The following is a 27,990-nucleotide window of genomic DNA, read 5'->3' on the forward strand; positions in this document are numbered from 1 at the left end:
ATGGCATCATTTCCTAATTTGCTTGTTGCAGACAACCAAATGGAAATACATAGACTCAATAGAACTGACTTAAATGAGAGGATTTCCACTGCAATGAGGATAATTTTTTGGTCAAATCTTAAGTAGATTTCTCTGTCTCTAACAAAATAGGAGTATATTTCAGCTATTTAAAGCCTTTACAAATATACTCTCTTAAAGAGCTTTACTAAAGAGAAGAAAGGAGAAAAGTAGAAGTAATTAATGGAGAGGACACCTTGGCCTTTACTTACTGGGTTTGGACACTTGAGTTTTGATCTGTCATAGGTAAAGTTGTTGTAAGTCTGCTTTTCACCAACTGGCTCCAACTGAAGGAGAGAAAAGCAACAGTAAACAACGATGAATTTTTTTCCTTCTCAGACTCTCTTAACTTAGGCAGTTACAACTTCTTATCCAATCTTTTGATGCTTGCAGTAATGAAGAAATGCGGTAGAAGGTGCATGGGAATGTTCACAAACATTTTAACCCTCATGAACTGAAGACATTGAGAATCTGATGTACTGGCTGCAGAAAAACTCCCTTGGAAGCAAGGAATAGGAGAAGCCTTTCCTCCTTTTGTATCACTCTGAATACCACATAAATATTCTGCTAAACAAGGTGGTTCACTATATATCTGGTTCTCCCATGTACACATATCAAATGGCAGTATAAACCACAATGAAAAAAACCCCACATGATAGATGTTAGACATGTTACTTAGCACATTACTTAAAGAAAGATGCGTAGGTGTCATGGCGATGTGAGTGACTTCAGAAATGACGTAGAGTTGCAGAGACAGAATGAGATGGTGCCAACCTTTGCAGTCTTCACTCAGACAAGAAATTCCCTGGGAGTTATAGCTGAGGCTGGGTTCACAAGATTGCAAGAAGTGAGTTAAATAGAGCCTTTTATATTATCTGTTGTCAGCTAAGTTGCAATAGCTGACCATAGGCTCACCTCAAGTCCATTTCAAACTCAACATAAAATATGTCCAGGCTAATAGCAGAGCAGTTGTGGTTGGCTAGGAGTGCACATACCACCAGTTACCATAGTTAAACTAACGAGTACAGGCTTGCTCAGTCATGTTAACTGAAGTGTTTACAATTGTTGTATGGACATGCCTGAAGTAATGACTTCAAGACTGGCCCATAGGAAGCTGCAGAGTTGTCATCCAGCACTTCAGGGAATATAGCACAGAGGACTGCTGTTGCTTCTGCTATTGTCCATACAGGCATTTACTGTCCTCAAGGGATTAAAGTGTAAGCTGTATGCTGAAAAGAAACAATACTGCAACAAGCCCAACACAACATGGAAAAAAACAATTTCTATCCATAGGATTCCCATATGGAAATACTGGGAATACCTCCTCTCTCTAATTCAGTTAAAAAAAAAAAAAAGGGAAAAAAAAGAAAGAGGGTAGTACAGACTGAAAAATAAAAAGAGATGAACCACATTAAAATATGACGAGGGAAGGGAAGAAAGCTAACTGGTGAAGAGAAGATGAGAAGCAAAACAGAATGCCAGATTTTGCTGGTGGTTATGAGTTCCTGCTGGACTTTTACATCATTTGTCTAGTGTTGTTAGGGAGTCCTAATCCCTTGGCCAGCCCACCAGCTAAGGTAGTGAAGACTGAAACTGCTAGTTTTGTTTCATCTTAAAGAGAACAGCTCAGATTCTGATGTGGTTGTTGGTAAGATGTGTGGCTCATGTCTTGTAGCATTCTGCCTGCAGTGAGACTGGTTATTTGTAGATAATTGTAACACTTCCCTTGCCAGGGCACTTGGTAAGGATTCTGGCACAGAGCCCAGATGAAAGATGATAAAGTGCAAAATTCTGCAACCATCCATGCTTACTTCATCTCTATGCAATCTGTTCTTCAGGAGCATTAGCTTCTGAGCTTTGAAGATGACAGTAACCCCAAGTCCACGAGCGGACAGGACAACTTCTAGAAGAAACACACAGCTCCTCTAGAGCACGTGCCAAGCATGGAGGCAGAACACGAGCTAAACACACAGAGTGCATGTGCTCTTCACCTGGGCCAGAGAACTGAAAAGGTGGATTTGGGACCAGTGGAAGCCCCTTAGGACTAGAGAGTCCTCTGACTTCGGAGAGCAGGAGCACGCTTGGCTTTGCACAAAGTAAAAGGGTCAAAGAACATCATGGTGAGGGATAGACTCCTTAAGCCATCCCGATCCCTGTATACCCACACAGTGGCCAGGCACAGTTTGGCCCTTTATGTGTACTAACAAGAATCCATGTCATTTGGCCCTAAGGCTACAGCCTGCCGAGCTTTTCAGGGAACAGGGAAACAATACAGCCTTACTGTAAGCTTGCACAGCCTTTCCGTACATGGACTGCAAGTGAAAAGCAGGGATGTGTTACAAGAACCAGATTTAAATAGTAAACAGTAATATCTTCAGTTGGCATACACCAACAGATCCCTGCGGGAGGGAATAGTTTTGCTTCACATCAGTAGGACACTGATCCCTCCTGCAGTAGAAAGCCTTCTGTCAATATCCTTACATGCGTAGGAATTGAGTGACAGTCTGGACAGAATAAAACTCCGATGGCATAGAGAAAAAAAGACTGATGGTGATTCAGGAATGAGTAATGGCCAATAGGAATACCACATGGCAACAGAAACCCAATTTAAGGCTACCATATGTCCAGATATCATCTTTTTTCTTCTTGAAGCCTTCAGCCATACTCAATTTGAATTTTTTTCTACATTTGCCTGGGGTTTCTGGGCCACCATTAGCCCTGTTTAAGCTATGAAACACAGTGAAGCCTACCACCCTGCTGTCATCTGGAGTCCCATACAGGGAAGGCTGATGGAAAACAGGCAGGTTTGCTGCATGTGCACAAATCGATTATTCCGAGTGCATGTGTGCATTGTATGTCCACTGCTTTCTATAACCCTGAGCATACAGCTCCTTATGCCATACTGGGCAACTGCAAGATTTCTGCCCTGTGTTTCCCAGTCCTTATGCTCCAGCTTATTCTGGGGTATCCTGTAAGTTTCTTATCTTGCTAAAACTTTTACTTCAATGGAAAAAAATTCCCCTCCATTTATGGTTGTTTCTTGTACAAACCAGGATACAGGATTTCTGCTTGCATGATGTATTTGGGTACTGGTGTTTATGAGACAAGAGGAGTAAATGTTGCTGTGGCATGAAAACACCATAGTCTTCCTTCCAGCATGGGGAAACATTATGTTTCTGAAAGCAACTGTGATCTTGGAGTTATCAAGTCTAGCATGTGCCTCTTACACACTCTTCCAATGCTGTTAAAAAGCTATCATTTTCCCCAAAGTGACGGAAGGAATGTGACTACAAGCAGAGGCATCATAGTTTTGATGAGCCCCCCGTTAGTTTCAGTGACTCTACTAGAGTTATCTCAGATACTAGAGTGGGTGGTACAACATGTCCACACTATTAATGGCAGCAAATATTCAGTCACATATATGTTTTCCTGTTAAATGTTACAGAATTCACTGAAGAAGGGCAAGCTCATTGAACAGACATTTTCAGAAAACCTACAGGACCGAATGTTTAACTAGGCTGATTTTTTGCTTTAATGCAAGTTATTTACCAAATCACAAAGGAATTTTTTCTTACCTTAAGACTCTCAGGATTTCTCATTTTGAATGAGCAAAGACCTACACTGTTTCATGCAACATGATCACTTTGGATTGTGTTCCTAAGCAAGGCAGACTGAAAAGAGTCTTAAAATTGAGCAGCCCCCCCCTTGTTAGGATATAAATTTTATGTCTTCCTTGCTCTTTTGTTTCAGACACCTTTATCATGATCTTTGTAGGGACTGCTACCACAATCACGTAGGGAACTGGGTTGTAGCCTCTTACCATATTATTCCAGAGAGCCATGGCCATCTCAGCATAGCCTCTTACGCTGAAATGAAAGCAGTCTGCAGCAAAGAAACTCAGATCTGGCCTGCTGGTCTGCAATAAAAGCAAAAATGTATTTCTCAGCACATTTCAATCTTTGAGATCTGCCATATTATATCTCATATTGTACTGTACTTGGTATTCCCTCTTCACAATTTTGATTATCTTCCTAAAGGCAATATGTTCATATTTTGACACTGCAAATCAACTTAGGTAGTCCTAACTGAGGGATGATTACTGCACCTTGAGACCTCCTGTGTAACACAGCTTGCTCAATTTCACACAGCAATTTTCATAGCAAAACTAAACTTCTCTTTAAACAACAGTCACAGCTGTTACACTGCCATTGACCCACACTCCACTTTGTACAGAACTGATAGAAAACTACTTATTATGGCTTTTTAAACTTCCATAACTCAGACTTACAACCTTTCAGGTGTTGAAATTTCTGCTGAATTTCAGGCAACAATAAAAATGGTGGGCTTATCCAGCTGTGGCAAATGTATGTCTTAGGAGGAATTTGCCTCACCGCATCAATACCTGTATGGTGACCATTGTTCAAACTTGAAGGCTGACAGAAAAAAACGGGGATGGTACGACAAAAAGATCAGTATTATGCAAAACTGGGTGGTTTTGACCAGGATTCATGCTGAATATTTGTATCCTTAACTACTCAGCATACATAATACTAAGGCTGGAGAAAAGAAGGAGAATCAGTGTTTGGTTTCAAAGGCTGTTTCCTGTTTCCAGGTTGTAATGAGTCAGGCATTCAAGTGCTGGTCTCCATTTGGAGAAATCCTGAACATATTCCATAACCTAGATGAGAAGAAAATTGAGTGCCAATCAACCCCCTCAACAGGGGAAGCAACATGCAGTTTAGAGGGAGACAGAGTGCCTAGGTTTAATGTGTACACAGCTATGAATGTTTCCTAAAGCTATTTTGATTCACAGGCAGCACAGTCTTTCCTTGTCTTCTCCTCTGTCACCTCTTATCACAGGTTCCACCCTGTGCTGCTAGACTGTGCAAAGAGAAGAAAACATAGTCCTTGTGGCATGGATCTTACTGACTTAAAAGAAATCAAGACACTGGCCCTTACATAATGGGAAAGAAAAACAGGACTCACGCTATCCAGGGGCAACAAGGTGTTTCGGAAAAACGGCTGTGTGACAACAGCAAAGTCCTCACGGTTTTCATACCGACCACTGTTGATCAGCTGCAAGGCTTCAGCCTGTACGGAGTGTAATTATTGGAAACAGAAGAGTTACTTGCAAGGCTCATCTAGGATTTGTCAGCCATCAAAAACATGTATATTACACTTCTTTCAGTGTAGGAAGCCGTGAATTATTAGTATAAATCCAGTTAAATGTTATAAAGCAGTCGAGAAAATGGCTAAGAAAACAATTTGGTTCATTAAGAGATTTTCATGAGGAAAATGCACAGAAGCTGAGTTAATTCAAACAAATATAAAAATAAAAAAATTAATAAAGCTGCTTAATTAAAAGAAAAAAAAGGAAAAAAGCTATTCAATCCTTACTCATAGAAACCAATGCTACACAATTGTAATGAGATTAAAATTTACAAAGAATTATAAAAAAGGAATAAGACCAAAATTTTTAGATGTGACAAATGAGTTCAGAATGCCAACTTGAGGCTGAAGTGCATTTGATTTTCCAGAAAGGCGTGCTTGAATTAAAATAAAACTTAAACATTGAAGAATTACCTGCCACTTTCAAAAACTATGGTCACAGACATTGAGATGGACAAAAATCCCCATCTCATTTTTACTTGCCATCTTATGGGTATAAACTGTAATGCTCCTGATCATATCTCAAAACATTCCTGATCCCACTTCCATAGTTAAGGAAAATGACCCCTCTAGTAGGCTTATACTAGCACTATCCATTTTTTTGAATTTTTTGAACTTTGTCAGATTCACTGGACAACATCCGCTGCCAGAGCCAGAATGGAGGACTGGATAACTCAATGTGATCTGATACAGTGATTCCTGTATTCATAGAACATCAATGGAAAAAGCTTCCACTCCAATAGCTATTTATAGCCTCTTAATTTTGAGTCAATCTTATGCCTGAGGCCGTGAACAGTTACTCTCAGATAGCGAGCTGACCCATGGTTGGTTTAGTTATTTTTTTCTGCTAAAGGTAACCACAAAGCATATGATGCAGGGTAATTTGTCACTCTTGCAATGACATGTTAAGTCATGTGAGCTATTCTTTGGGTTCGTAACAGGCAAACACATATCAGCAAAGCTGCCATCATCACTAACTCCTTCTTGGCTGTTGAAACAGCGGCTGGAAACATGAATGGTCTTGATCTGCATCCAGCTCAGAACCGAGGACAAATCGTTACGAAACGTGGAAAGACTTGGACTGCTACTATCTGGTTATCTGGGTAGAGTTTTGATTAGGCTGTATCCAAGCTATTTCCAGGTTACCTCTCTCTATCCTGCTGAGGATATGCATGAGAGGAAGGGTAGTGAGAGAAGCAATATAAAGAGACACAAGTGAAGATGACCAGTTACAGAATCAAAGTATTACCTGAAAATCTCTGTTAACTCTTTTAATTTCTTGTAGTTCAGGAGAATTTTCTTCAGGGTTTAAGAAACATGGACAAATTTTCCTTCAATGAAAGAAATACTAGAATTAAAAGCCAATCTTGAATAGCTTATTTGCAGTTCTTCAGCAGTGTGTGCTTCACATCAAGAAGCTCAGGATGGGTGCTCAAAGCTCACATGCAGAGGGAGAACCACCTCATTGGCTTAGAAATGGACAGACATTTCAGAAAAAAATCCCTACTGACTGTTCAAAATGAACACCTGTCACAGCTGGTAAAAGCTGTGAGATCCACAATTCCTGAGTCAAACACAAAAGTGTGTAGTATGCCACATATTAGCAGGAAATCACATGTGTTAGGATGTTAAAAAAACCCACACCCTACAAATAAGCTTACAGCAGATCTTCAGATGTCGAAGTTTAAAGCTGAAAAAGACAAATTGTTCATGTAGTCTGAGTCCTTGCATCACTGTGGTTTATTTTGTTACTCCTATATTAAGAGGTAATAACTTATGCTTCACTGAAACGCATCCTCTAAGAATGTGCTTGGAATGAATATGAAGACATCAAGCAAGACAGTCAATTTGTTATTTTCCCTTCTAATGTGTTCCAGTAGTTAATCACTTGTATTATTAAAAATCTGTGCCTAACTTCATCTGAATTCATTCGGCATCAGCTTCCAACTACTGGCCTTTGTTGTACCTTTCTCTGCTAAAGAGCCTTTTCATGTCCGTTCTGGCTCCTGTAAAGGCACTACTGCTTTCCAAAATGAGACCCTCAACCTTCTTTGAGGTAGGATTTTGGTGTCCTCCATTAGGTGTGAAAAGCTGTTCCCTGTTGTGCACTCTGCTGTGTGCAGCCCAGCCAGCGCCATAGGTAACGCAGCACTGGGTACAAGGAGAGGCATCAGGGATGTCAGCCTATGCTGCTGACCAGAGAATGGCTGGGCAAAAAAGGCTTTGAAATTCAGTGGTACAACAGTTATATGTTGACTTGTGCTGTGACATGCTGCCTTAGAGCTGAGAAGTGATAACTCCACTATCTACAGGTGCATGCCTTTTAGGTGAAGTATTGGAAGAAGTCATAGGAAGTTGATGGGAACTAGTGCATCAGGTAAAGGCTGCAATGCAAGTAGCTTGGAAAGTTCAGTGTGGATACCTACTGTAGAAATTGAGATTGAGCCAAAAAATGATCACTTTAAAGGCAAAGACCTGTTTTGCTCACTTACTTTGCTGTCAAAGCACACCCTGAAGAGCTTGCTGTGATCTGACGCAGTCCAGAAAACTCTAGCATCTCCACCATGTTGATAAAGACTCTTGGGAGCTGCAAGGATTATAATAACCAGACATACCAAATAACAGAACGTGATACCACTACAAAGGGAGCAAGAAGTGCCATCCGTAGGTCAGGGAGTCAGTGCAAACTGCACTGACTGCAGCCAATGGCATGTGAAAGGATGATGTATAAAGAGAAGGGGAGGGGCACATACAGTGGATGTCAGCCAAAAAAAAATTCCAGCAGCTAGTACAAACTAGCTGAAATGCTGCTTCACTCCCTGGGACATTTCCATTTGCTCAAAGGCAGATGAAACTGTGTAAGGGTTGGTTTAGTCACCAAAACTGGCAGTAGGATCGTGTATGTTTTGTTCACAGAACAAGTACTGCGAAACACACTTTTCCTGAAACTGCAGCCTGCTTTCTCAGGGCATTAGCTAATACAGTTGTTGAAATGCAGCACTGAGGAGCAGTCTGACTCCAGCTATTTGAAAGATGACCTTGTATGAAACATAATCACTGACAGTCTACCAGAGGTGGAAAAAACGTCAGTGTGCTTGCCAGGAACATAGCTTGCTAGGATATCTTAAAAGCTTACCTCCTCATAGAAAATATCCAGAGTGTCCTGAAGGTGCTTTACATACTTTTGCACTGAATTGGTTTCCTATGTTAAAAAGAAAGAAAAAAAAATTGGATCAGTCTGTTTTTCAGGAACCAAGAAGGTGGTCCATGAGAAGATATACCAACTCAATGTTCCTTTTTCCTTTTTTGGCAAATGTATTTTCAGATCAAGAAATTTATTGCCACATGTACAGAGGTTATATAGTGCTTGTGTTTCTATGTCACTAATATATTCCCTTAATCCCTGCAGAAAATCCTAAATTACCTTGGCAGAATCTTTCCCTAAAGAATGACTATATAGATCACATCTTTGGATTTTGTGTTGTCTTTTACGTGACCCACAACAGATTTGATTGCCTTATGAATAGAATGATACCTTTTTTCCCAAACTGCCAATCTGGGGAAATTGAGATGAAGGCAGTCAGGCCCCACAAAACCCATAAGCAAAACAACTTTGTAACTATAGTTATAGAGGTTAAGTTGAGGGGACAAAGGCTTCAGGCAGCAGCCTGTAAAGGAAAAAGAGCAAAACAGAGAACAGTGCCTGGTCATTTCAATAAGCTGGGGTCCAGACCTCCAGTCTGTGTCACATAGACTGTTTCAGAGGGAATGACCACAGATAGCTAGAGAAAAGACATCTTTTTCTCTATAAACTGATATTATTTCTTTTGGTGTCACTCTGAAGCATTCTTAGTAATTATTGTGTGGAGATGCTTTCCAGAAAACTTCATTTGTGTCCCACAAAAACATTCCTAAGACATCACATTGATTGCTTTGTCCAGTTAAGCAGGGAGTTTATTCTTGGTATTTTGTTCGATATAGGGCAGGTTTCTATTTTTAAATAATGCGTTTCTCCAGAGCTGCAGTGCCCCAGTATTAAAAGCTGTGCACTTGTTTCTGATACAATACAAATGAAAGGAGCTGGACTTTAAGTGCTTTTTAAACAAACAGGAACTTTGGCTCCCTGAGAGAGAGAAAGGTTATATTTCCAGGGCTGGTCATCTGCCAAATACCTGGATAAGCATGCCTAATTCAGAGATACAAACCTTGTCCAAGCAGTACTGGCACAGGTCGCTGCCTCCAACAAGGACAGTGATCAGCTTCCAGTCTTCCTTGAAGTTAATTTTCTAGTGGCACATAAAACAGATTGTAGCATCTGTTGCTTAGGCATAGAGAGGTAACATTCACAGATGGGGCTAAATGGGGCACAGACAGCAGGGTAAAACAAAGGAGGTATGCTGAGTTAAGTGGGCAAAAGAAAAGCATCTCTCCAGGGGAAAAGAGTGAACTGTTTGCTAGTCTACTGCAATTCACCTTGGCTTTTCTGAGAAAATTCCCTTCAGCAGACAAGATCTGTCAGTGTAACCAAGCATGGAAATGTGTCTGTGACAGCAAGCGTCCCTAAATGAAAGTTCCCTTCAGGACAGGGATGGACAGGAGAGATTTGCCAGCCATGGCTGAACACTGCAGGCAGCGTGGGGATAAAGCAGTGTGGGAGTGGAGGCTGGAATGACTCACGAAGCTGTGGAACTGGAGCTGCTGGGGATCCCTGCCAGCTGGGCAAGTACTACCTCATGGCCAGGAGGGGCAAGGGGTGCCCCGGGGAATAGACAGCTGTATTAAAATAGAAGAGTCCAGGAGGCTGGTGACTTCACTGAGCTCATATAAGGGCAGCTGCAGCATCCACGTCACCACAAGCTAACAATAGGCACTGCTGAGAGCTGGATCTCATCAAAACATTTTGTAACGTTCAGTACAAAGAAAGGAATCAAAGGCAACTATTTTTAGTGTGGTGCATTTACATAACAAACATCTGCGAAAGGATCCCACAAATAGAGGGAGGGCCTGGGAATCACCCACAGGTCTGAATTCTCCTCTTTAAACAAGCACTTTGCTTGGAAAGCCTTTAGTGAAGAGGCAGTGGGGAAGGGACACACCCCCTCCCCCTTTTTTTAATGCATAAAAAGCTGTGAATAAAACAAAGCTCTAGATCCTCTTCTATTCTATTGAAGATCTACGCCAGCTCCCTTCACTCTGCCAAACAACTGGTAATGCAGAGTAACTGACAGTGGGGTGAGCATGCAGCATCCATCAAGAATGCTGGCATGGAGAAACACATGCTTTGACAAACCCTGCTTATTCAGTACCTTCCTTTCCCATTCAGTCTGAGCCAAGGAGCACCAGGCACTCCTCTTAGAAGGAATGCTCTCCCTGAACCAAGAGCTCACACCCAGGCAGTCATCCACGCAAATTCAACCAACACTTGGCGCAGGGCAACCTTGGGTTTTTCACAGATTTCTTCCCCCCACCCCACACTGCAGCAGCAGCCACTGAATTAAAGCAAGTCACTCTTTTGGTGCCCTTTGTAGCCCTCAATGGAGTTGGCACAGCAGAGTGGTCCACAATACTAGATCCCCTACTAATTCCCTAAAAGATTGAGATTGTGATGTGATAGGGATTCATCCAACTCTGAGGTTTCTTGTCACTGATTATTTACCTACTCAAAACCAGAGTTTCAGATGGCTTATTCTCCTGCAAAGACTTCAGTAGTCCCTCTTCCCAGTATTGTGAATAGTGTGATTCATATTGGTCTGCAGGTACCTGCTCCACCAATTTTACATTCAGACTTTATGACCTCCACTTTGAATGTTGCTGCTCAACTAAGCAGTCCTGTGATCTCACCAGAACCTTCAGACTTCTCTTCCTCACTCCCATCCTTACATCTTCTGGTTGCACTGCACCCTACATTAGTCTCTGCCTTGTGTGTTTGCATCTTATCTGCATGGATTTGTATAGGTAAATTATAATCTACTAAAGGTTAATTCATTTGGCACGTTCACCTTGGAAAGCACAGCAGAGACAAGGACACTGACTTTTCTTTCATCAATAAATCACTCTTCATGGCTCGAGCATCCCATCAATTAAAATCATTTCCCAGAGACCACGGATCCACTGAAGGTTTGCCCAAATTCCACTTACCGAGCTGCTTCTCATTAGCTCCACTAATTCACGTGCTTGGGCTGGCATATTGCTAGAGGGAGAGGACAGAAGATTTTATATGTGTGCTCCAAAAACACATCATCTTCTTGATCTCCCACTCCTCATTTCAGGGAATTTTACGATCAGCAGAAGTCAGTATAAGGAAAGTGATGCCTCAAAAGGATGAGCAAACATTGAAGGACCAAGTTGCACAAGTGAATAATCTGATCTGAAAGGACTTCAGCTGGGATGGCTGCCAAATGGCAGGCAACTGGTATGAGTTCTTCCCATCTCAGAGTTGGCTTAAGTGCATTTTGTTTGGAAAAAAGCACTAACACTCAGATGCACAGAGACATTTAGTTTAGTCCCTTCAAAACCTAGTGGGGCAGTTTGGTGCTTACACAGAAGCTGGGCACGTAACCAGCCTTTCTGATCCGGCCTTAAATTCCTATGTCTTGTTTTATGGCTGAAAGATATTGCTTTTATTGTGGGACTGCCAGGCTAGAGAGTCCCAGTCCAGCTCTGGGCAGGATGCAATGTCCACAGGCCAAAGCACAAACCATGCTTAGACACCAGCTGGAAACGAGCTCCTGATGTACCAGAAGAAGACTATGCTTGAGCTAATAAGCCCTGTCTCTCTCCAGCACTCACACAAATGCAGTTACATTATTTGGATTCCCAGAACCATATTGATCATGCTGAGTCAGCTTTGCTTGGGGCACCCGTGAAATATTTAGTAGCTACACAGGCTTTGCTAGCTATCCTAAAATTCTCTTGCAGCTAATCTAAGGGCTGTTAAAGGTGTCACAAAAAGTCCTGGAAACAAATTGCATGAGTATCCATGGAGCAGGCACAGTGTATACAAACCCTTACACAGCCATACAAACTCTTACACATTTTGGTTCTTAACAGACTAGTAGATTTTTAGTTTGGGAGGACAAAGGAATTAATTCCTAGATGCTCATTCTGTTATTTTCCTTTGCACTGCAAACAGAGATAGTTTTTAATGCCATTAGGGTAGCAGTGGCCTTCTATTTGTTAGTTTGAGCCACGTTTCCCAGAAATCAAGGAATAAATGAGAGATGCACATGAATTTTTTCTCATTACAGATATTGCCTGGGGCAGTGAATCAGGGACTTGCAAACTGAAGACTGGGCAGAAAAAGGTACTGGTAGAATTAGAAGCATAACTAAGGCATTGGCTCAGAAATTATGGGCAGAAATCAAATAAAGAAAGAAAGTTTGTCTCTGATTTAGAAAAATAGGCGCATAAATCCCCCAAACACTGAATTGCATTTAAAAAAAAAATCAAACCCACAATCAAAAATATGAGATCACAGAAATATGCTCGGTACAAGCAGATCATCAGTATTAACTCAACCTTGACATGTGTCTCAAAGGTAACCTGCCACTACATCAGTTCTCACTCCTTTGCCCTTTCTCATTTGTGATTGTGCTTACCGCACTGTGGCATTTCTCTCTGCAACGTTGAATCCAGCTGTTTCCTTAGAAATGCCAGTGGAGAAGCCAAAGAGGTTTGGATTGAATTTCTTCAAGATATCTTAAAAAGAAAAAACACAGTGTTTAACCATTCACAGCACAAACAGCAACATTGCCTCCTGCAGAAGGACAAGCCAGTTGAGTGGTGAGAATATGGACCTGAGTTTTCTCCTTATTCACTGTGACTTTATAGAAGCTACAGGCACACCTGCTTTGGAGACTCTAGTTACTGCCTTAATTTCATCACTGAAACTATTTCTCTCCATGGACTTGAGGAATTGGGGTCTGGTGACCCAGGGGATGCAGAGGTCCCAGGCAACTCACCAGTCTTGAATTCAAGTGTATTTGTAATAAAGAGTATTCGTGGTTACTTTCTTTCATATACCAGAAGCAAACACTCTGAAAATGGTCATCTACGTCTCACTTCTCACAGATAATAATATTTATGGTAGAGAATGAATTTTATTCACTTTTCTAGATTTCACTGAAACCCTCAATGGGGAAGCATGATGCCTGAGCACTGTTTTTGTTACTGTGCCTGTAGTGATGTCTGAAACCTCTTTATAGAGTCTCATTTATAATGCATAAATGAATTGTGCCTTCTGTTTTTCTTTGAACACAGTGCATGGCACAAGACAAAGCATATCAGATTTTATTACCAACAGTGTCAGGTATTGTCAAACTGCTTCACAGCATGGATCACATACAAATAGATCAACCATTGTAAATCAAGTCCTTTCCAATTTATTGTCACACTGACCACTTAATGGTTTCTATGGCAACTACAGGGACCAATTACATAGAACACCGGGGCAAGAAATTTATAGTATCTTTAGATTTTTTTTCAGTGCTACGTAGAAACTTGAAATCATCAGGAAGAAGTATAGCCTTGTCACCAACCCTGCCTAGATGGACTGCTAATTGTCTCATAACCCTTCATTTGCACACAGCCATTACAGTCAATCACTGGAAAGCACAAAATAAGGGAGGAGTAGGACCGCCATGAACTTCTGTCACCTTCAGCATATTTATTCCTAATAATTTTGGTGAATAGGATGATACAATCACATGCATGTCCTGTGATGTGGAGGGGCTGAATCGACTCTACAGCTAATCAGGTCAGTCTGGGTTTCAGCTGTGACTCATATGAATTGCTCATATCTACAAAAGATGGATATCCCCACTGTTTGCAAGGAAAGAATGACCATTTCCAGGTGTTTCCTAGTATCCACTTAAAAGACTTGCAGTGTAATACTCAACTTCTGCTTTCCTCATGCTTATTTTCCATGATACTCACTAGGTAAAGTAGCCTGGATCTCCAGGGTCTCGTCACCTCCAATACTACAAAGGGAAAAAACAAGATCACCAAGTAGAGTTAATCCTGCAACCATCTGTCCTATTGTCGCCATATGTTGTTACAGCAGCCCAAGAAGGAAGAAACAACCTCCACCAAAAACACTAATTTCAAATAATAAGGAGATAAACCACAAGAATTCAGGGAAAGTAGTGAAAGGATATTTCACATTAAATAAAGCAGGGCATCAGCTAGGGTAGAAGCTATGCCTTCAGACTGGGAAGAGAGCATACTTGGAGAACTGATTTTTCACATGAAAATGCTGGGATGCCCACCGTACAAGAGCATATTTCCTCACTAAAGTTGCTACACAGTACCTTGCTGAAACTACATTTATGTGCAGTTATGCATAGAAGAGACCGCATGAAATGCTCATTAACCATCTATCTGCAATTCTGCAATGCTGATTATGAAAAGATCCTCTGCCTCTACTATTTAAAAGCTGTCTGTGTGCGTAGCCACTACACCATTACACCACTTCTGGCAGCCCCTCCCGAAAATAAGCTATGTCTGCAGATAAATACGAAGGGGGGAAGAAAGAGCGTAGAAAAGAATATCTACACATGCAAAGGCTTATAAGCCATATGCCTGCCCATGTGAAGCAGGCAATTTCCTACCACTCTAGCATGGATATTGAGATTCATACTCTCTGATGTGCATGGTCTTTGTCCACTTTGCAATCGCAAAAACAAACACCAAAAAAGCCCACAAAAATCTCTTCCAGTCCTGACTCCTCCAATCCTTACCAAGCAATACTTGCTGTCAGCATCCTACCCCTGCATTTTCACCAGGTGACCCACACACTTTTAACTGTGTGGACAAAAATAGAGAAAGACAAAAATGAGCATTCTCACCTCCAGGAAAGTCCCCTCCAGTCTGTTTCTAGGTCAGGTGCTTTGGCTCCTACTGCAGTCTGGAAAAAACGGAAAGAACAATTACAAAATGGTAATAGGAAAAAGGTCCTACAAATTTAGGTAAGACACACATCAAATTTTGAAAGTGCTGAACAATTTTGGTAACATTACTCTGCAAGCAGCCAAGCTTTTGCAATATCCCAGTTTTAGAATAAATGCTCCGTGTCCTTATTCGTCACCACACACTGGCCTCTGGGCAGCCCTGCATCTCTCATGCTTCAGTTTCGCAGGCTTCCCCTCATATGCAAAAGCAACTCATCCAGATGGTAGACCACGGAGCATCGGAGGAGATCAGAGTGTAAGGTCAAGGACAGAAGGCTTTAAAACTACTATTTTAGCAACCCATTGGGACCCAGATTAACATCAACTGCTTTGTATTTGTCTGGATTTTTCTGATGGAAAATGCTTCATCTTGGCATTTCCCAAAGAAAGATGATTCTGAGACACTTAATAATCCAGGAAAAAAAGCCCTAAACACTGATGAAAAATTCCCAGCCAGTTTTAGCTGTACATAAATCAGAGGAGATGCTTTTTAATCTGCCAAGAAAACAAATCTTTGGTGTAAAATCCATTTTTTCTCTCCTGGATCCAGCCTGCTAGTCTAACATACAATCTTGGTGAGGGCTTGATGACAGGCCTTTTTTTGCCAATATAGATAAGCATGTTGGCGTATCTGTTGCTTTCACTGTGCATTGGTGCTAAGAAGTCAAACAGATGCATTCTAGCCAGTGACATGACTAAATTGCTCAAAGTTTCATTAATCTCCCAAGTGCATCCAGACTGAGAACAGCCTTCCTTCCTGTACTATGAACTTTATTATCTTTCAAAATTAAACAAATAAATACATAAAACCATCAGAACAAAGACCTTTGTGATGAATTTGAGTAGCTCACAGGACTGGGACAGACCTCCATCAAGGGGTTCTTCTATAGCTTTATCGTTTATTAGTGGTTTCACTTGATTTTGTACTCTTCAAAAAGCCATGCTACCAACTCAGCCATAGACACTTACTGCATTCAGGGATCTGGTGGGAAATACCAGGAGGAAAATCAATGCCTTAGTGGACTTTGCTGCTGCAGTCTTTCTGTGCCAGGGATGGTTATGCACTAAAAACCACACAATGCTGCTGATGTACTTTGTGTGCAGGAAGTGTGTGCATGTGTACCCATGTGGGAAATGCTCTGTCATTTTTTCTGGCCTCCCAGATAAGTCACTTAATAAAACCCCTAATCACACCTTGCTGTGGCAATGGCAAATAATAGGAACTGCATGAATAATGGCAATATGAGACTCTGCCTTGCTCAGCTCGAGGCAGAGACCTCCAGCATCATAGTGTGGCCCTTACTAAAAGAATTTAAATTCTTAAAATAAGAGGTATGTGCTAGTGCACATGTCTAGCACTAGATGTGGGGGAGGAAATAAAGCAATTAAGTTTAAGAGTCATTGCAATGGATAGGAGGGAGAGTTGTAGGTCTTTACTGAGGTCTTCTAAGAAAAGCTCAAAGCTCAGCAGCAGGGGGGAAAGCCAGGATTACATCAGGTCAGACAAAATCAGTTTCAAAGCTAATGAGGAGGTCCATGATGCATAATGAAGACATGCACACCAGCCTGGAAAATAAGCCTGATCATTTAAGGGCTTCAGTCCCTTCAACTCCCTCTGAGCTCAACAGGAGCTGAAGCTGCTAGAATGAGCATTAGTTTAGCTCAGGAGTTAAAATTCATGGGAACTGTTGACACAAATGTTTGCTTTCATCCCATGCCAGAACAGTTCTGTAGTGCTGTGTAATTCTGGAACTTTTTCTCAGAAAACTTCAGTGCAGATCTGCCGTATTCCCTGCTATTCTTTTCTGGGGCTTTTTGTTGTTGGTTTTTTTTTTTTCTTTTGGTGCCTAATTTTTTCTTTTCAGTTTGCATTCCTTGGCACTTGAAATACATCAGAGCTTTAAGTGGAAGATGTCTAATCTAGGAAGAAACATCTGAAAGCAAAATTCTGAAATATAGAGGGTTTAGAATTATCTCAAGTGAGAAGCACTTCATTCTGCAATCAATTATTTTCATGGGAATTTTCAGCAAAATCTCTCATTGCACAAAAAATTCCAATTGCTTCCGTCTTTTTTTTTTTATGTCAGAAAAGACTATTCCTATAAGGCAGCCACTTCCCTTTTCAAAAACACTTGAATAAACTGTGTGCAATAGAGAATGGGATCCCATTTCTGTCCTGGCCTGAATTATTCATTACCAGATTTCACAATTGCCAGTGTCACTCATATCCCTTCAGGCTATTTCTTTGCAAAGGGAACCAGGTAGATTAGTTTTGCTTTGCCAAGCCAAAGCAATTTACTTTCTATCTGCTGATGCCTGATGTGACAACATCTAGGCAGAAACTGACAATTGCTCTTTCCATTCTAAACATGGGAATGCTGCAGTACTCACAGTCAGGGAATCTCCCAGTGCTCCTATGACTCTGATGTCAGCAGGTCGTAGCTCATGTACTAAAAAACAGTAGGAGAATAAAAGCAGGATTATTGACAACTGACGAGATACTGTTTAACAGAATAAAGATGCAAGTCTTAGGTTCCAATCTGATGGCATTTTTAGGGAGAATGAGGTTCAAGTTCTGTCTGTCAGCTAGGCAAAAGGCTTATACCTTCTTGTCTTTGCTTGCATCAGTGTACTGAACTAACATGGAAAGCTGGAATTTAAAAGAGCTTAGGAAAAAATGGAAACGGTTTAGATATGTTTGCAGATGCATACATTTCATCTCTTTTAACTGGCCTACATGTTTGGGTCATAGATCAATGTATTTTAATTAAAAATCTCCCTGTAAAACCATCCAAATACATGCAACATTTCCAGCTTGCTGAGCCACTAACCTTCCTAGGTAATTTTAATCTGCCATGTTGCTGTATGATAAATGATACATGAGTATGATAAATGTGATCACATTTATCCACAGAGCACACCTGCTGTCATGCAGAACTTACTGTGTATGGCAAGACAGACTTTCTTCCTTTGCTGCTAAATATACCAGCTTTTATTGTATACTTTCCACCTAGGATGTGCCATTTCAACATCTTACTGTTTTTAAAAACAAAAGATTCAATCTTTCCTATTTTTGATTTTAGCTTAGGAGTTCTTTCTCACCTGATGTTGGGACACGACTAGATGGAGACTGTTCAGGACATGATAGCTCACTGCCCCAATTCTGAAATGGCAAGTTACAAAATTGTTTCACCTTGTGATTAAAAGATAATACAGAATTCATATATGATTTAGTTGTACAGTGAAGGGCAAAAAGGAGTTAAGACACAGATCCCAGTTTGGTGCCGATGTAGCTCAACAGTCTTTTCCTCCTCTTAGTGGAATACTATCCAAACAATAATTACTTTTGCTGACATTTTCTAGCCAAAGCATAAAATTTTTCCAAAGGCAAAACACTTCATCACCAAATATTGCTTATGACAAAGTTCCATAAGGAGGATTATTTTTTTTTTCTCTCTACAGTCTGGAGATTTTGACCATGACCTAGAAGGTAGGGTCTGCAGGTTTGAAGTCTTGCTTTGTCTTGAAAGATATCAGATGCAAAAAAAAACCCCAACAAAATACCAAAAAACCAAACAAACAATAAAATTCTCTGCAAAGTTATAATGTTATATTAATGTACTATATTATTAATGTATTATTATATTAGCCAGTGAAGGGACTGAAACTTAAGTCCTATGAGGTGTGGCTGAGAGAACTGGGGTTGTTTGGTCTGGAGAAAAGGAGGCTTAGGAGAAACCTTAATGCTCTTTACAACTACCTGAAAGAAGATTGTGATGAGGTGGGAATTGGCCTCTTCTCCCAGGTAACATGCGAAAGGACAAGGGCAAATGGCCTTAAGTTGCACCAGGTTTAGGTTGGATATTAGGAAAAATTTCTTCACTGAAAGAGTGCTGAAGCACTGGAACAGTCCACCCAGGGAAGTGGTGGAGTCACTATCCCTGGAAGTGTCCAAAAAACAAAGTAGACCTGGAACTTTGCAGTATTGTTTAGTGGGCATGGTAAAAGTTTGAACTTGATGATCTTGGATGTCTTTTCCAACCTTAATGATTTTATTACTATATTATCATTCCCCATGTACTTTGCTAGGAACCTATTCTTTTCCCAGAAACTTTCAAAAAGGGCTTGCTTTCCCTGAAAAAACTTTGAAGCTTTAAAAGTTTCAGTAAAGAAAACTGTCAGGCTCTAAATAATTGTACTTTACCATACATTTATATAGGTGATATAATAGTTATTATGTGTATTCCACCAACCGAAGAAATTGTATCAACCACACATGGCAGAACATCTTAGTTCACCAGCAGAGATAGCAGAGAAATGTGCCACCCGTGCTTTTTGGTAATGAGAACAATACTAGCTAAGAAGGCAGCAAGGGAAAAACTACAATTGTTATTATGGCCAGTCCCTGCAAGAGCAAAGACAGCTGCTTACAGTGATCTAAGGGCCAGCCCTGCTTGAAGCAGGAGGTCAGACAAGGGATGTCCTGAGGCCCCTTCCAACCTCAATTATTCTGTGATTGCACAATTCTGCCATTCAGAGTAAAACTACATGGACCAGAAAGCATGGTTTGGGTAAAAAAACATCACAACAAATTCATCTATTCTTGCAAAAAATGGTGTAATAGTCTCCTCTATCAGCCACTGAAGTATGGTTGCAGAGGCTAGAAAAGACAGCTGGGCTTATTTTTAGATCAGAGAGGAAACTGTTCCTTTACTCCTTCTCTGCTGCTCCTTTCCTTTATCACTTCAAAAGCTGTTGCTGTTGAGATTCAGTGGAAGTGCAAGAATAACCCACTAAAAGTATAACTCTAGCTCTACAGATAAAAATCCCATTGCAATCCTGCAAACTATAGCTTGCTAAAACAGTAACTGTTGCTCTTTGTAATCCTCAAGGCACACAGAGATTTTGATAATTGGGCTAGTCATGAGGACACCCAGTAAGCCCATTTTGACTGCCAATAAAGAATGGCTCCATTTTTTCAAGTCCTACACACAAAGTTTGCTTCTGCAGCTTGTTTAATCTACCTCGTGGTAGTTGCTCAGTCATGGTGGAAATTGAGTCCCTTTGAAAATGGGATTCCTCTCACCTTTGTATTCAGCCACATTTTCAATATGTAAAGGTTACTGCCCTCTACAGGTTAAGCTTACTTGAGTATATACTCAAGTAAGTACAGTGGCTCAAGAACAGAATACCTAAACCTTCCTCAGATCACAGAATCACAGAATATGCTGGGTTGGAAGGGATCCACAAAGATCATCGAGTCCAACTCCTGACCCTACACAGAACCATCCCTAAGATTTAGTTACACCACATGCCTGAGAGTATGATTCACACACCTCCTGAACTCTGTTTGGGGTTTAGGAGTCTAGGCTAACTTCTCCATAAGGTGTGGAACTTGCTATCTGAATTAATGATGCATTCCAGGTTACTTACCTATACAACTGCACCACTGATATGATTAATTTTGTTTGGCTTTTAGGTAAACATTTGTTTACAAAGGAAAAAGTGCAATGCAAGACAGATTTCCCTTTTCAAAAATTGGTAATAGTTTATGTAATCTATAAATTCATTATGATGTGTTAACAGCCACCAGATGCAGCTTTGCACAGTTTGCCTAAAATGTAGCAAAAGATGCAACAATCACCTCTATTGGCTCACTAGTGGGCTCCACAGGTGTGTAGTTGCTATTCTTGTATGTTCCCAGGAATGGCTTGTTCTGGAGAAAGAGGAAATAAAAATAAGAGGAATAAGAGAAATTAGACAATAAGCACATAGCACAAACCATAGCAAGTGATATCAAGGCATCATATCACCAAGAAAGTAACTGCCTGAGTTGCAAAATTGGAATCTGGATTTTGAAACCATGCTCTTTCCTTAAAACTCGCAAAATTTGTGTTTAGAACCTTATGGCAAAAACTACATATGCCAGATGCCAACTGCAGTTTAACATTTTCCTCTCCTAACCTTCCACAATTAGACTTTAAAGGTTGTTTAGTCCTTTCAAGAGACATTGATGTAAAGTCTAGACAAACCTGGGCAGATCTTCCGTGTCAGCAGAAGGGAGATGAAAGATTACTTACTGAAAAGATCATTCTTTCCTCTAAGAGAGGCTGTAAAGATTGCTTAGTTATTTTTTTGCCCTACCAATGCAGCATGCATTGAGGAAGACATGTACATTGTATAGGCTAAAAAAATCTCACCTGGATACCCACTTATCGAAATTAAGAAAAATTCCAGTGTCTGCATAAGGACATCTTAAAAATCACTAAAATTACAAGGCAAGCTTTTATTGTACGTGAAGTTGCCTCAAACAAATAAATTTCCATAGCTACTGGCACTTCTATCAATGACTTTTTTAAAGCACTGTGATCTTACCATTTCTGCAAACAATGGCTTTTCATAGGGATATAGCTTTTCAAGGGATATAAAACTTTTCTTTGCCTACTTCTGAACAGCAACATCTTTGAATAAGAGTGGATGAAGGGAAAGAAGTATAAAATCCACATTATTTGGCACTGAAGAAGTTGCTTACAATTTAAGCTACCTGGAAAGATTACTGGGTAAAGGAAGTGTGATCAATTTGAGTGAATATGAGGACTTCTGAAACATGCTGATTAATAACTCAGTAGACAATCCTTTTCTGACAGGATGGACAACAATATGGACAAAATCCTCCCATATAACTTGAACACCTGTCTCCAGAACTGAGAGAGCAACTCAGCTCCCTGATCTATTCAGTTCTTCAGCTTCCTTGTTGAAACTGCTGAAGAAAGGGAGCCAATTATTGCTGCCTGCAGTGGTCATTTCCATGTACCGATACCTAGCAACTGTACTGCAAGTTCAGCAGCTTGTTTTGTAACTACAGAAGCAGCTTCCAAAGAGTCTGAAGTATCCCTGCTATGGATCAGACCAGGAAAACCAACCTGCTACTAATTCAAGAGATAACAAAATCTGGATTTTTCAAAGCTGCTGTGGTGCCCAAACCCCATTGATTTGGATAGGAAAGTTAATGCAGCATATTCTCATTTTTGCTGCTTGAGTTACCTCTGTATTTCACAAACAACAAAACACCACCTCTGCTACAACTGAAAACACACAAATCAGCATGTTATCAATCAGTATTCATGGCACAGCAAAAGGGCAACAGGACACCAAAGCAGGTGCATGAGAGCACCTGCCACTCAGAGGTAAGCAGAGAAAAAAGCTTTAAGTAAACTTGTTCCAGATATACCGAACCTCTGCTCTCTGCAGCAAGTACAAGCACGCACAGCCTCCTGATAGCCAGCTTGCATGATGTGGGTATATTTACCTGAGCTGGACAGCCAAGGACGATGTCAGCCGCGAAATCAAATGAATCAGCTTTCTGGCCTACAGGCTGTAACTGGAAACAAAGACAAAAGAACCTATTCTATAACTGTGTCGGCTCATCTTAAATTTGTATAACAATTCCAATCCAAACCAAACTAAATATACCTGTCACATCTATATAAAGCTGTCTGTATTTACATACTTTGATTTACCCAAGGCTGAAATGCAACTACTTCTCAGAAAGAACATGGCAACTGCATAACAAAAGAGCAACTCTAGAAAGAAGCTGAAAATGGGAAGTGGAAAGCTACAGTGGGATCAGTTTAAACTCCTGGAGGATTTTGGCAGGCACATGAAGTACCCTGGAATTTCGCCAGGAAGCAAGGTCGTAAACTCTCTTCTCTTGCATAAAAGATGGTTAAGAGTGCCTCATTTTTTTATAGCTAAGCTGCATGATGGCATCTCCAACAAAAGGCTGTTTATGTGTAGAAGATAAAACCAAATCTAATTAGAGGTACTGCTTGATGATTGCAAGCAATCATGTCAGCTGTTAAGATATTACCCCAAAGTATATAGAAATTATATTCAGGATCTAAGATACTGCCTCCAACTGCATGTGTCATCCCCCTGCACTGCAATGCTAACTAAAATGGGTTTGCTTAAGCAACCTTTAACAACTTATTTTTATGGAGCTTTACTCATTTCCAAAAGTAGTAAAACTGAACTGAATTAAAGCCACTTCAATTCTTAATGAGACATTCACAACACATAGATTTAAAACAAACTTCTAAGCAACCCATTTTAAACTGACGTATGCAGTTACAATTCTTTATTTGGTGGTTTCGCCTCCCAGCCCATAGAAACATCATTCTTATTAAATGCTATCCTGCCTTTCATGACAGCTGGTGAAGTAGACTTGAAGTTGCTCAGCTGAAGTCACAAATGACTGTGATCATGCACTTACAGCACCCCTCTCCTCCCCACACACTTTAAGAACCAGGAGATTCTAGGCTGAGAGCAGTGTCAAAATCAGAGGGTATTTGACTAGCTAAGAAGACACAAACACCAGGTTCAGTGCTATCCAGGCCTTAATTGCAATGCCTATTGCAGAGATCATTTTAATGGTAGTCAGGTCTCGGTAAAGACCTCGTTATGTGCAGAGCCTGTCACCCTACCATGGCATTCCAGAGAGCCTTGGCAAGCTGAGAATGGCCTTTCTGGCTTGGATGGAAGCAGTCAGGTGAAAAGAAGGAGACATCTGGATGCCCATCCTACAAATGAAAGCATAAAGGACATTGGAGTGTAGAAGAATCCACATAGTTCCAGCTTGGGGTTGCTGAGACCGAACAAGAGTCAGCAATGAGACATTAATCCTACTTGTTCTCCTTGCTCCATTGCAGAAAGGCCCATGATTATCTGGTGATACAAACTGTACTTCAGCAGATCCATCAGCTACAGAAACACTTAGTAGAGATAATTATGTGCCTCCATGGGCAGATCCACCCAGAAGCAGCAAACCCACCATTTTCAGTTACGTGTGCAACTCCTCTTCAGGTTCTGAAATAAGGATGGGTTTCTCTCCTCTGCATGTCATCAGAACTGGCACCACAGGCAACAGGCACCATTATGCTCTGCAGTACCTTTATGTGGTAACAAGCATGTTATGAGGCTTTAGCAGAAGGAACAGAGCCCAACTGCTTTTACACAGCTGTGAGTTTTGAAAGGAGCAAGAAGCAAGTAATTGTTCAATGGAGGGCAGCCAGGCTGATGGAGCACACCAGGGCAGTCTCCATTCTGAGCAAAGCTGTACTTTAACACAAATATCTTGGTTTTCACACAAGTACTGAGATTAGGGCCAGAGATGACTGACATAACTTTTTTGGTCAGAGCAGTCCTTCCTCAAAACTTGAGCAGGTCTTGATTTGTGGTGGTTGGATTTGCTTTTTAGAGACCTACTGCCAAAATTTGCATCTATATCATATCTTTTGCCAAGTTTGGAGACAGAGTTTTCAGTTCAGGAACATCTGAACATTGCATGAGATAAAAAGGAAAAACAGCATCTTGAACTTTCTTAAAATCTGAAATAATGCTTGTGAGACTATAAAAAAGTTCACAAATATTTTGCTTATTCTGTTTTTATTTCTGTGTTCCCTACGCTCAGTACCAAAATCCCTAGGGATGACTTTTTTCACAGGCACCAGCTTCACACACACACACACGCACACACACACACACACGCACACACACGCACAAAAAAGGCCTGTTTTTTCCTGTGAAGCTTTCAGTCAGTTTTCCAAATTTGTCTGTAGCAGCATCTGGACTTTTCAAACTTTCACTAGATATTGTGAACATTTTCAGGATTAGTCCAGTTCAATTATACCAGAGTAATCCCTGCTCAGTATTATGTCCCACCTGCTCTTAGTTCCAGGTGAGATGAGGAAGTGCAGGTGAATATGAAACTTAGAAATGCAGTTTCAGTTTTAGAGAACGTTTGGGACTTTTACTAGATTTATAGTTTACTGGAACTTGCCATTCAAGGAACTGAAACATACCTAAACATACACATATGAACTACATAAAACTACTTTTTTTTTGCCATCAGATCATAGGCAAACTTCTCTTTCTGTCAGACACAGAAGAATGAGTTATGAGACATGAAGGGGAGCTGATGCTGTAGTCTCCACTGAGCAATTCCGCTATGTTGCTATAAGTACTGTAACTTAATAACTCTGTTTTTTATTAAATATATTGCATTTTCAGAAAGAAAAATATTTATGTATCCTTAAGAACATACACAAACAAACCTCTTAAATCAGGTTTTGATTCATTTTCCAAAACAGTAATTGATCTCAACAGCATAATATGTAAAACTAAGAACTGATATGAAGAAATCTGTTGTACTATACCAAAAAGCAACAAGTTCTAATAAGAAAAGCACTATTTTGCATATAGTCTCTACAGGTTAGATACTCACACTTAGTTCTTTAAACGGAGAAGTCACTTTATACCATACCTGACCGAGAGGAATCTCCACATTTTGGAGGAAAGGTTGGATGACCACCGTGAAATTTTCATGAGTGTCATATCTGCCAGACTCTATTAGTCTCTGAATGCCAAGCTGCAAGAAACAAAAAACCACAACCAATACTCCAGCAACATCTCTGCATCATAACTGGTTTGTTTGGTTTGGTTTTTTGAAAGCCTGAGAATAAAAAGGAAGTTTTACTTGCAAACGGAAATAGCCACAGATGTTGGGAAAAGGTGTGCCTTGCAAAGTGGCTGAGAAGACTGGAACACAATACTGCAACAGTTTGTCAGGGACAGGATTTTGGTGGCTAAACTCGCGCCTATTCATTTCCCTACTAGGAAACTGAATTTTTCTGAAGAGTTCTGCTGCTAGTTTTGGTCACATGGTGGTTTTGATAGCTTCAAATAACCTCCTGCTTAGTTCATAGGGCTCATTTGTGTAAAATACTGATATAATATGTTGCTTGGTAATCAAGATCTCACCTCAACTGGAAATAAAGTAACTGTATCACTCTTGATAAACATACCTGGTAAGCTCTAGTGGCTTCCCTCACCATCGTTAAATTTTCTGAGTTTTCTTCTCCTGTGAAAACACAGCTACACAGATAACTGTGGGAGAGAAAATGGGAATAGAGTTAGACATCTGATAATGCAGATGTCTCCCTTTGCCACCCAATGCCCTCATGTCATGGGAGTAATAAGGAAACCCATACAGTCATGTTTCTGTGAAAACATCTTATTGTTCTTGCTATTGTGATTTCAACCCTTAGTCTTATTTTCTGTGTCACATCAATGATACTACTCTAAGTAATTTTTGTTCACACCCAGTTATATCAAAGTAATGCACACGGCACAGAGGATAGTTTGTTGCATTAATTACACCCTGGAATCCAAAGGCCCTGCAGACTGACAGAGCTGCTCATCAGTCCCCCTGGAACTAGAAAACAGGTCTTTGAAATATACTGTCTGTGTTACCTCTGAGCTGATACCTTTCCAATCAACAATTTCTTTTGCATTCCCAAGACAGAGAATTTGTCCCTGGCTAAAAGGTCAGCAAATAATGCAAATTACCCATTGCACTAAAGCCTCTGAAACAGGAGAAACCTGTCTCCTCTGCAAATACTTCAGGTTCCCACAGAAGGCATGCAAATGCAAATGTTTGTGGACTTCAACCCCATCTTGAAGAACCTTGTATCAGAAAATTTAATCCTAGCTCAGTGAGGTGTACATTATGGACAGTTCTAGATATGAAAAATACACAGCTCTTCCGACAACACTTGGGTCAAAGCCAAGAGAAGGAAATGCCATCAGGCAGGGTCATGATGTAAGCACAGCATGGGAAGTCCATAGGACTGTGCTGCTACCTTTGAACATTAATTCAAATTATGAGAGAAGTATAGAATAAGAACATGATTTATCATCACGAGCAGTAAGCTCAGGAACAAAAGGAAGTTAAATAAGCCTTACTCTGCTAAGTAAGTTGGGCACTGAACTTGAGAATCCACAAATAACTGTCTCAGAGAGAGGACATCCACCACGTCAACCAGACTCACTAGAGCTTTTGGAACCTGAAAGGTAAGTCAGACTTTAGCTTAGAAGAAACTGGTTACAAAGCCCACAGTGCATTTATTTTACCCTGAAGTCAAACCATTTGGCACCCCTTCCCTTTCTCCACTGTTAGAAGGAAAAAAAAGTAATTAAAAAGAATGAAAAATCAATAACCTCCTCCCACCACCACCACAATCCCCCAGCTCAGCTTTTGATCCTTTTCCTACACCATGGTTCAGTGTTATTGTCATTTCAGATTGCCCTCACTACTTGCAGATAGACAAGACAAAAGAAAATGCTTTAGTAGAAGTCAGTGGTGTATGTTTGGTACCAGAATGGAAAAAAACCCCCACAAAATCAAACAAACATCATTCAGTCAGCACTTGCCTCCTTGTGCAGAATATCAAGAGTTTCTTGGATCCTTTTGATGTAATTCTCAGCTGAGTAGTGTTCCTGATAGAAATAGAAGAGATTACTGCTAAGGCATTTAGGTTGGGAGGCTGGAGAATCACAGTAATTCACTTCCTTTTCTGCCATACAACACTGTGGTTAGTAGAATGTTCTTGCCTCTTTCTAGAGATCAGGGATTTTAAGCATATCAATCTAAAATGTAGAAAGGTTTGGTGAAATTTTGGATTTAAAATAAACTGCCTTGAGCAGCAGTATATTTAACCCAACTCCACTGGGCCCTTCACGTAAAAATGCAGGAAGGAACCCAATATGAATGCATGCTGAACAGCATAAACCAAGCCCCCATAAGTGTGCTCACAGTCAGCTGATAAGCTTTCATAAAATTAGGTGAAATCATTGCTAGTCAAGGTCATAGCTATAAATAAAGCTATAAAACTTGGCAGCAGCAGCAAAGATGCCTAGCAAGGCTTGTGCAGAAGTAGCAAATTTTGCAAGCAGAAGGGGTTGCAGGAGAATTGAAAAT

General features: G+C 40.5%; 1 protein-coding gene across 1 annotated transcript in view; it reads right to left on the reverse strand.

The window, feature by feature from the left end:
- The window catches only part of PLB1 (phospholipase B1), a 71,442-nt gene that overhangs the window by 796 nt on the left and 42,656 nt on the right, over positions 1-27,990 (reverse strand). Inside the window, exons 33-52 of the mRNA XM_027748880.2 lie at positions 27,444-27,509; positions 26,976-27,076; positions 26,036-26,117; positions 25,495-25,599; positions 23,657-23,752; positions 22,483-22,554; positions 20,818-20,889; positions 18,276-18,336; positions 17,565-17,623; positions 15,072-15,130; positions 14,161-14,204; positions 12,825-12,924; positions 11,365-11,416; positions 9,432-9,512; positions 8,363-8,428; positions 7,719-7,813; positions 6,476-6,557; positions 5,044-5,148; positions 3,878-3,973; positions 270-344 (exon numbers count right to left, since the gene is read on the reverse strand). Coding sequence (XP_027604681.2) covers positions 270-344; positions 3,878-3,973; positions 5,044-5,148; positions 6,476-6,557; positions 7,719-7,813; positions 8,363-8,428; positions 9,432-9,512; positions 11,365-11,416; positions 12,825-12,924; positions 14,161-14,204; positions 15,072-15,130; positions 17,565-17,623; positions 18,276-18,336; positions 20,818-20,889; positions 22,483-22,554; positions 23,657-23,752; positions 25,495-25,599; positions 26,036-26,117; positions 26,976-27,076; positions 27,444-27,509 — 1,569 coding nt within the window. The remainder of the gene's footprint in view (positions 1-269; positions 345-3,877; positions 3,974-5,043; positions 5,149-6,475; positions 6,558-7,718; positions 7,814-8,362; positions 8,429-9,431; positions 9,513-11,364; positions 11,417-12,824; positions 12,925-14,160; positions 14,205-15,071; positions 15,131-17,564; positions 17,624-18,275; positions 18,337-20,817; positions 20,890-22,482; positions 22,555-23,656; positions 23,753-25,494; positions 25,600-26,035; positions 26,118-26,975; positions 27,077-27,443; positions 27,510-27,990) is intronic.

Source organism: Pipra filicauda, unplaced genomic scaffold (genome assembly GCF_003945595.2).
Source record: "Pipra filicauda isolate LSUMZ 115617 unplaced genomic scaffold, ASM394559v2 scaffold156_size1729456_pilon, whole genome shotgun sequence".
Taxonomy (NCBI): domain Eukaryota; kingdom Metazoa; phylum Chordata; class Aves; order Passeriformes; family Pipridae; genus Pipra; species Pipra filicauda.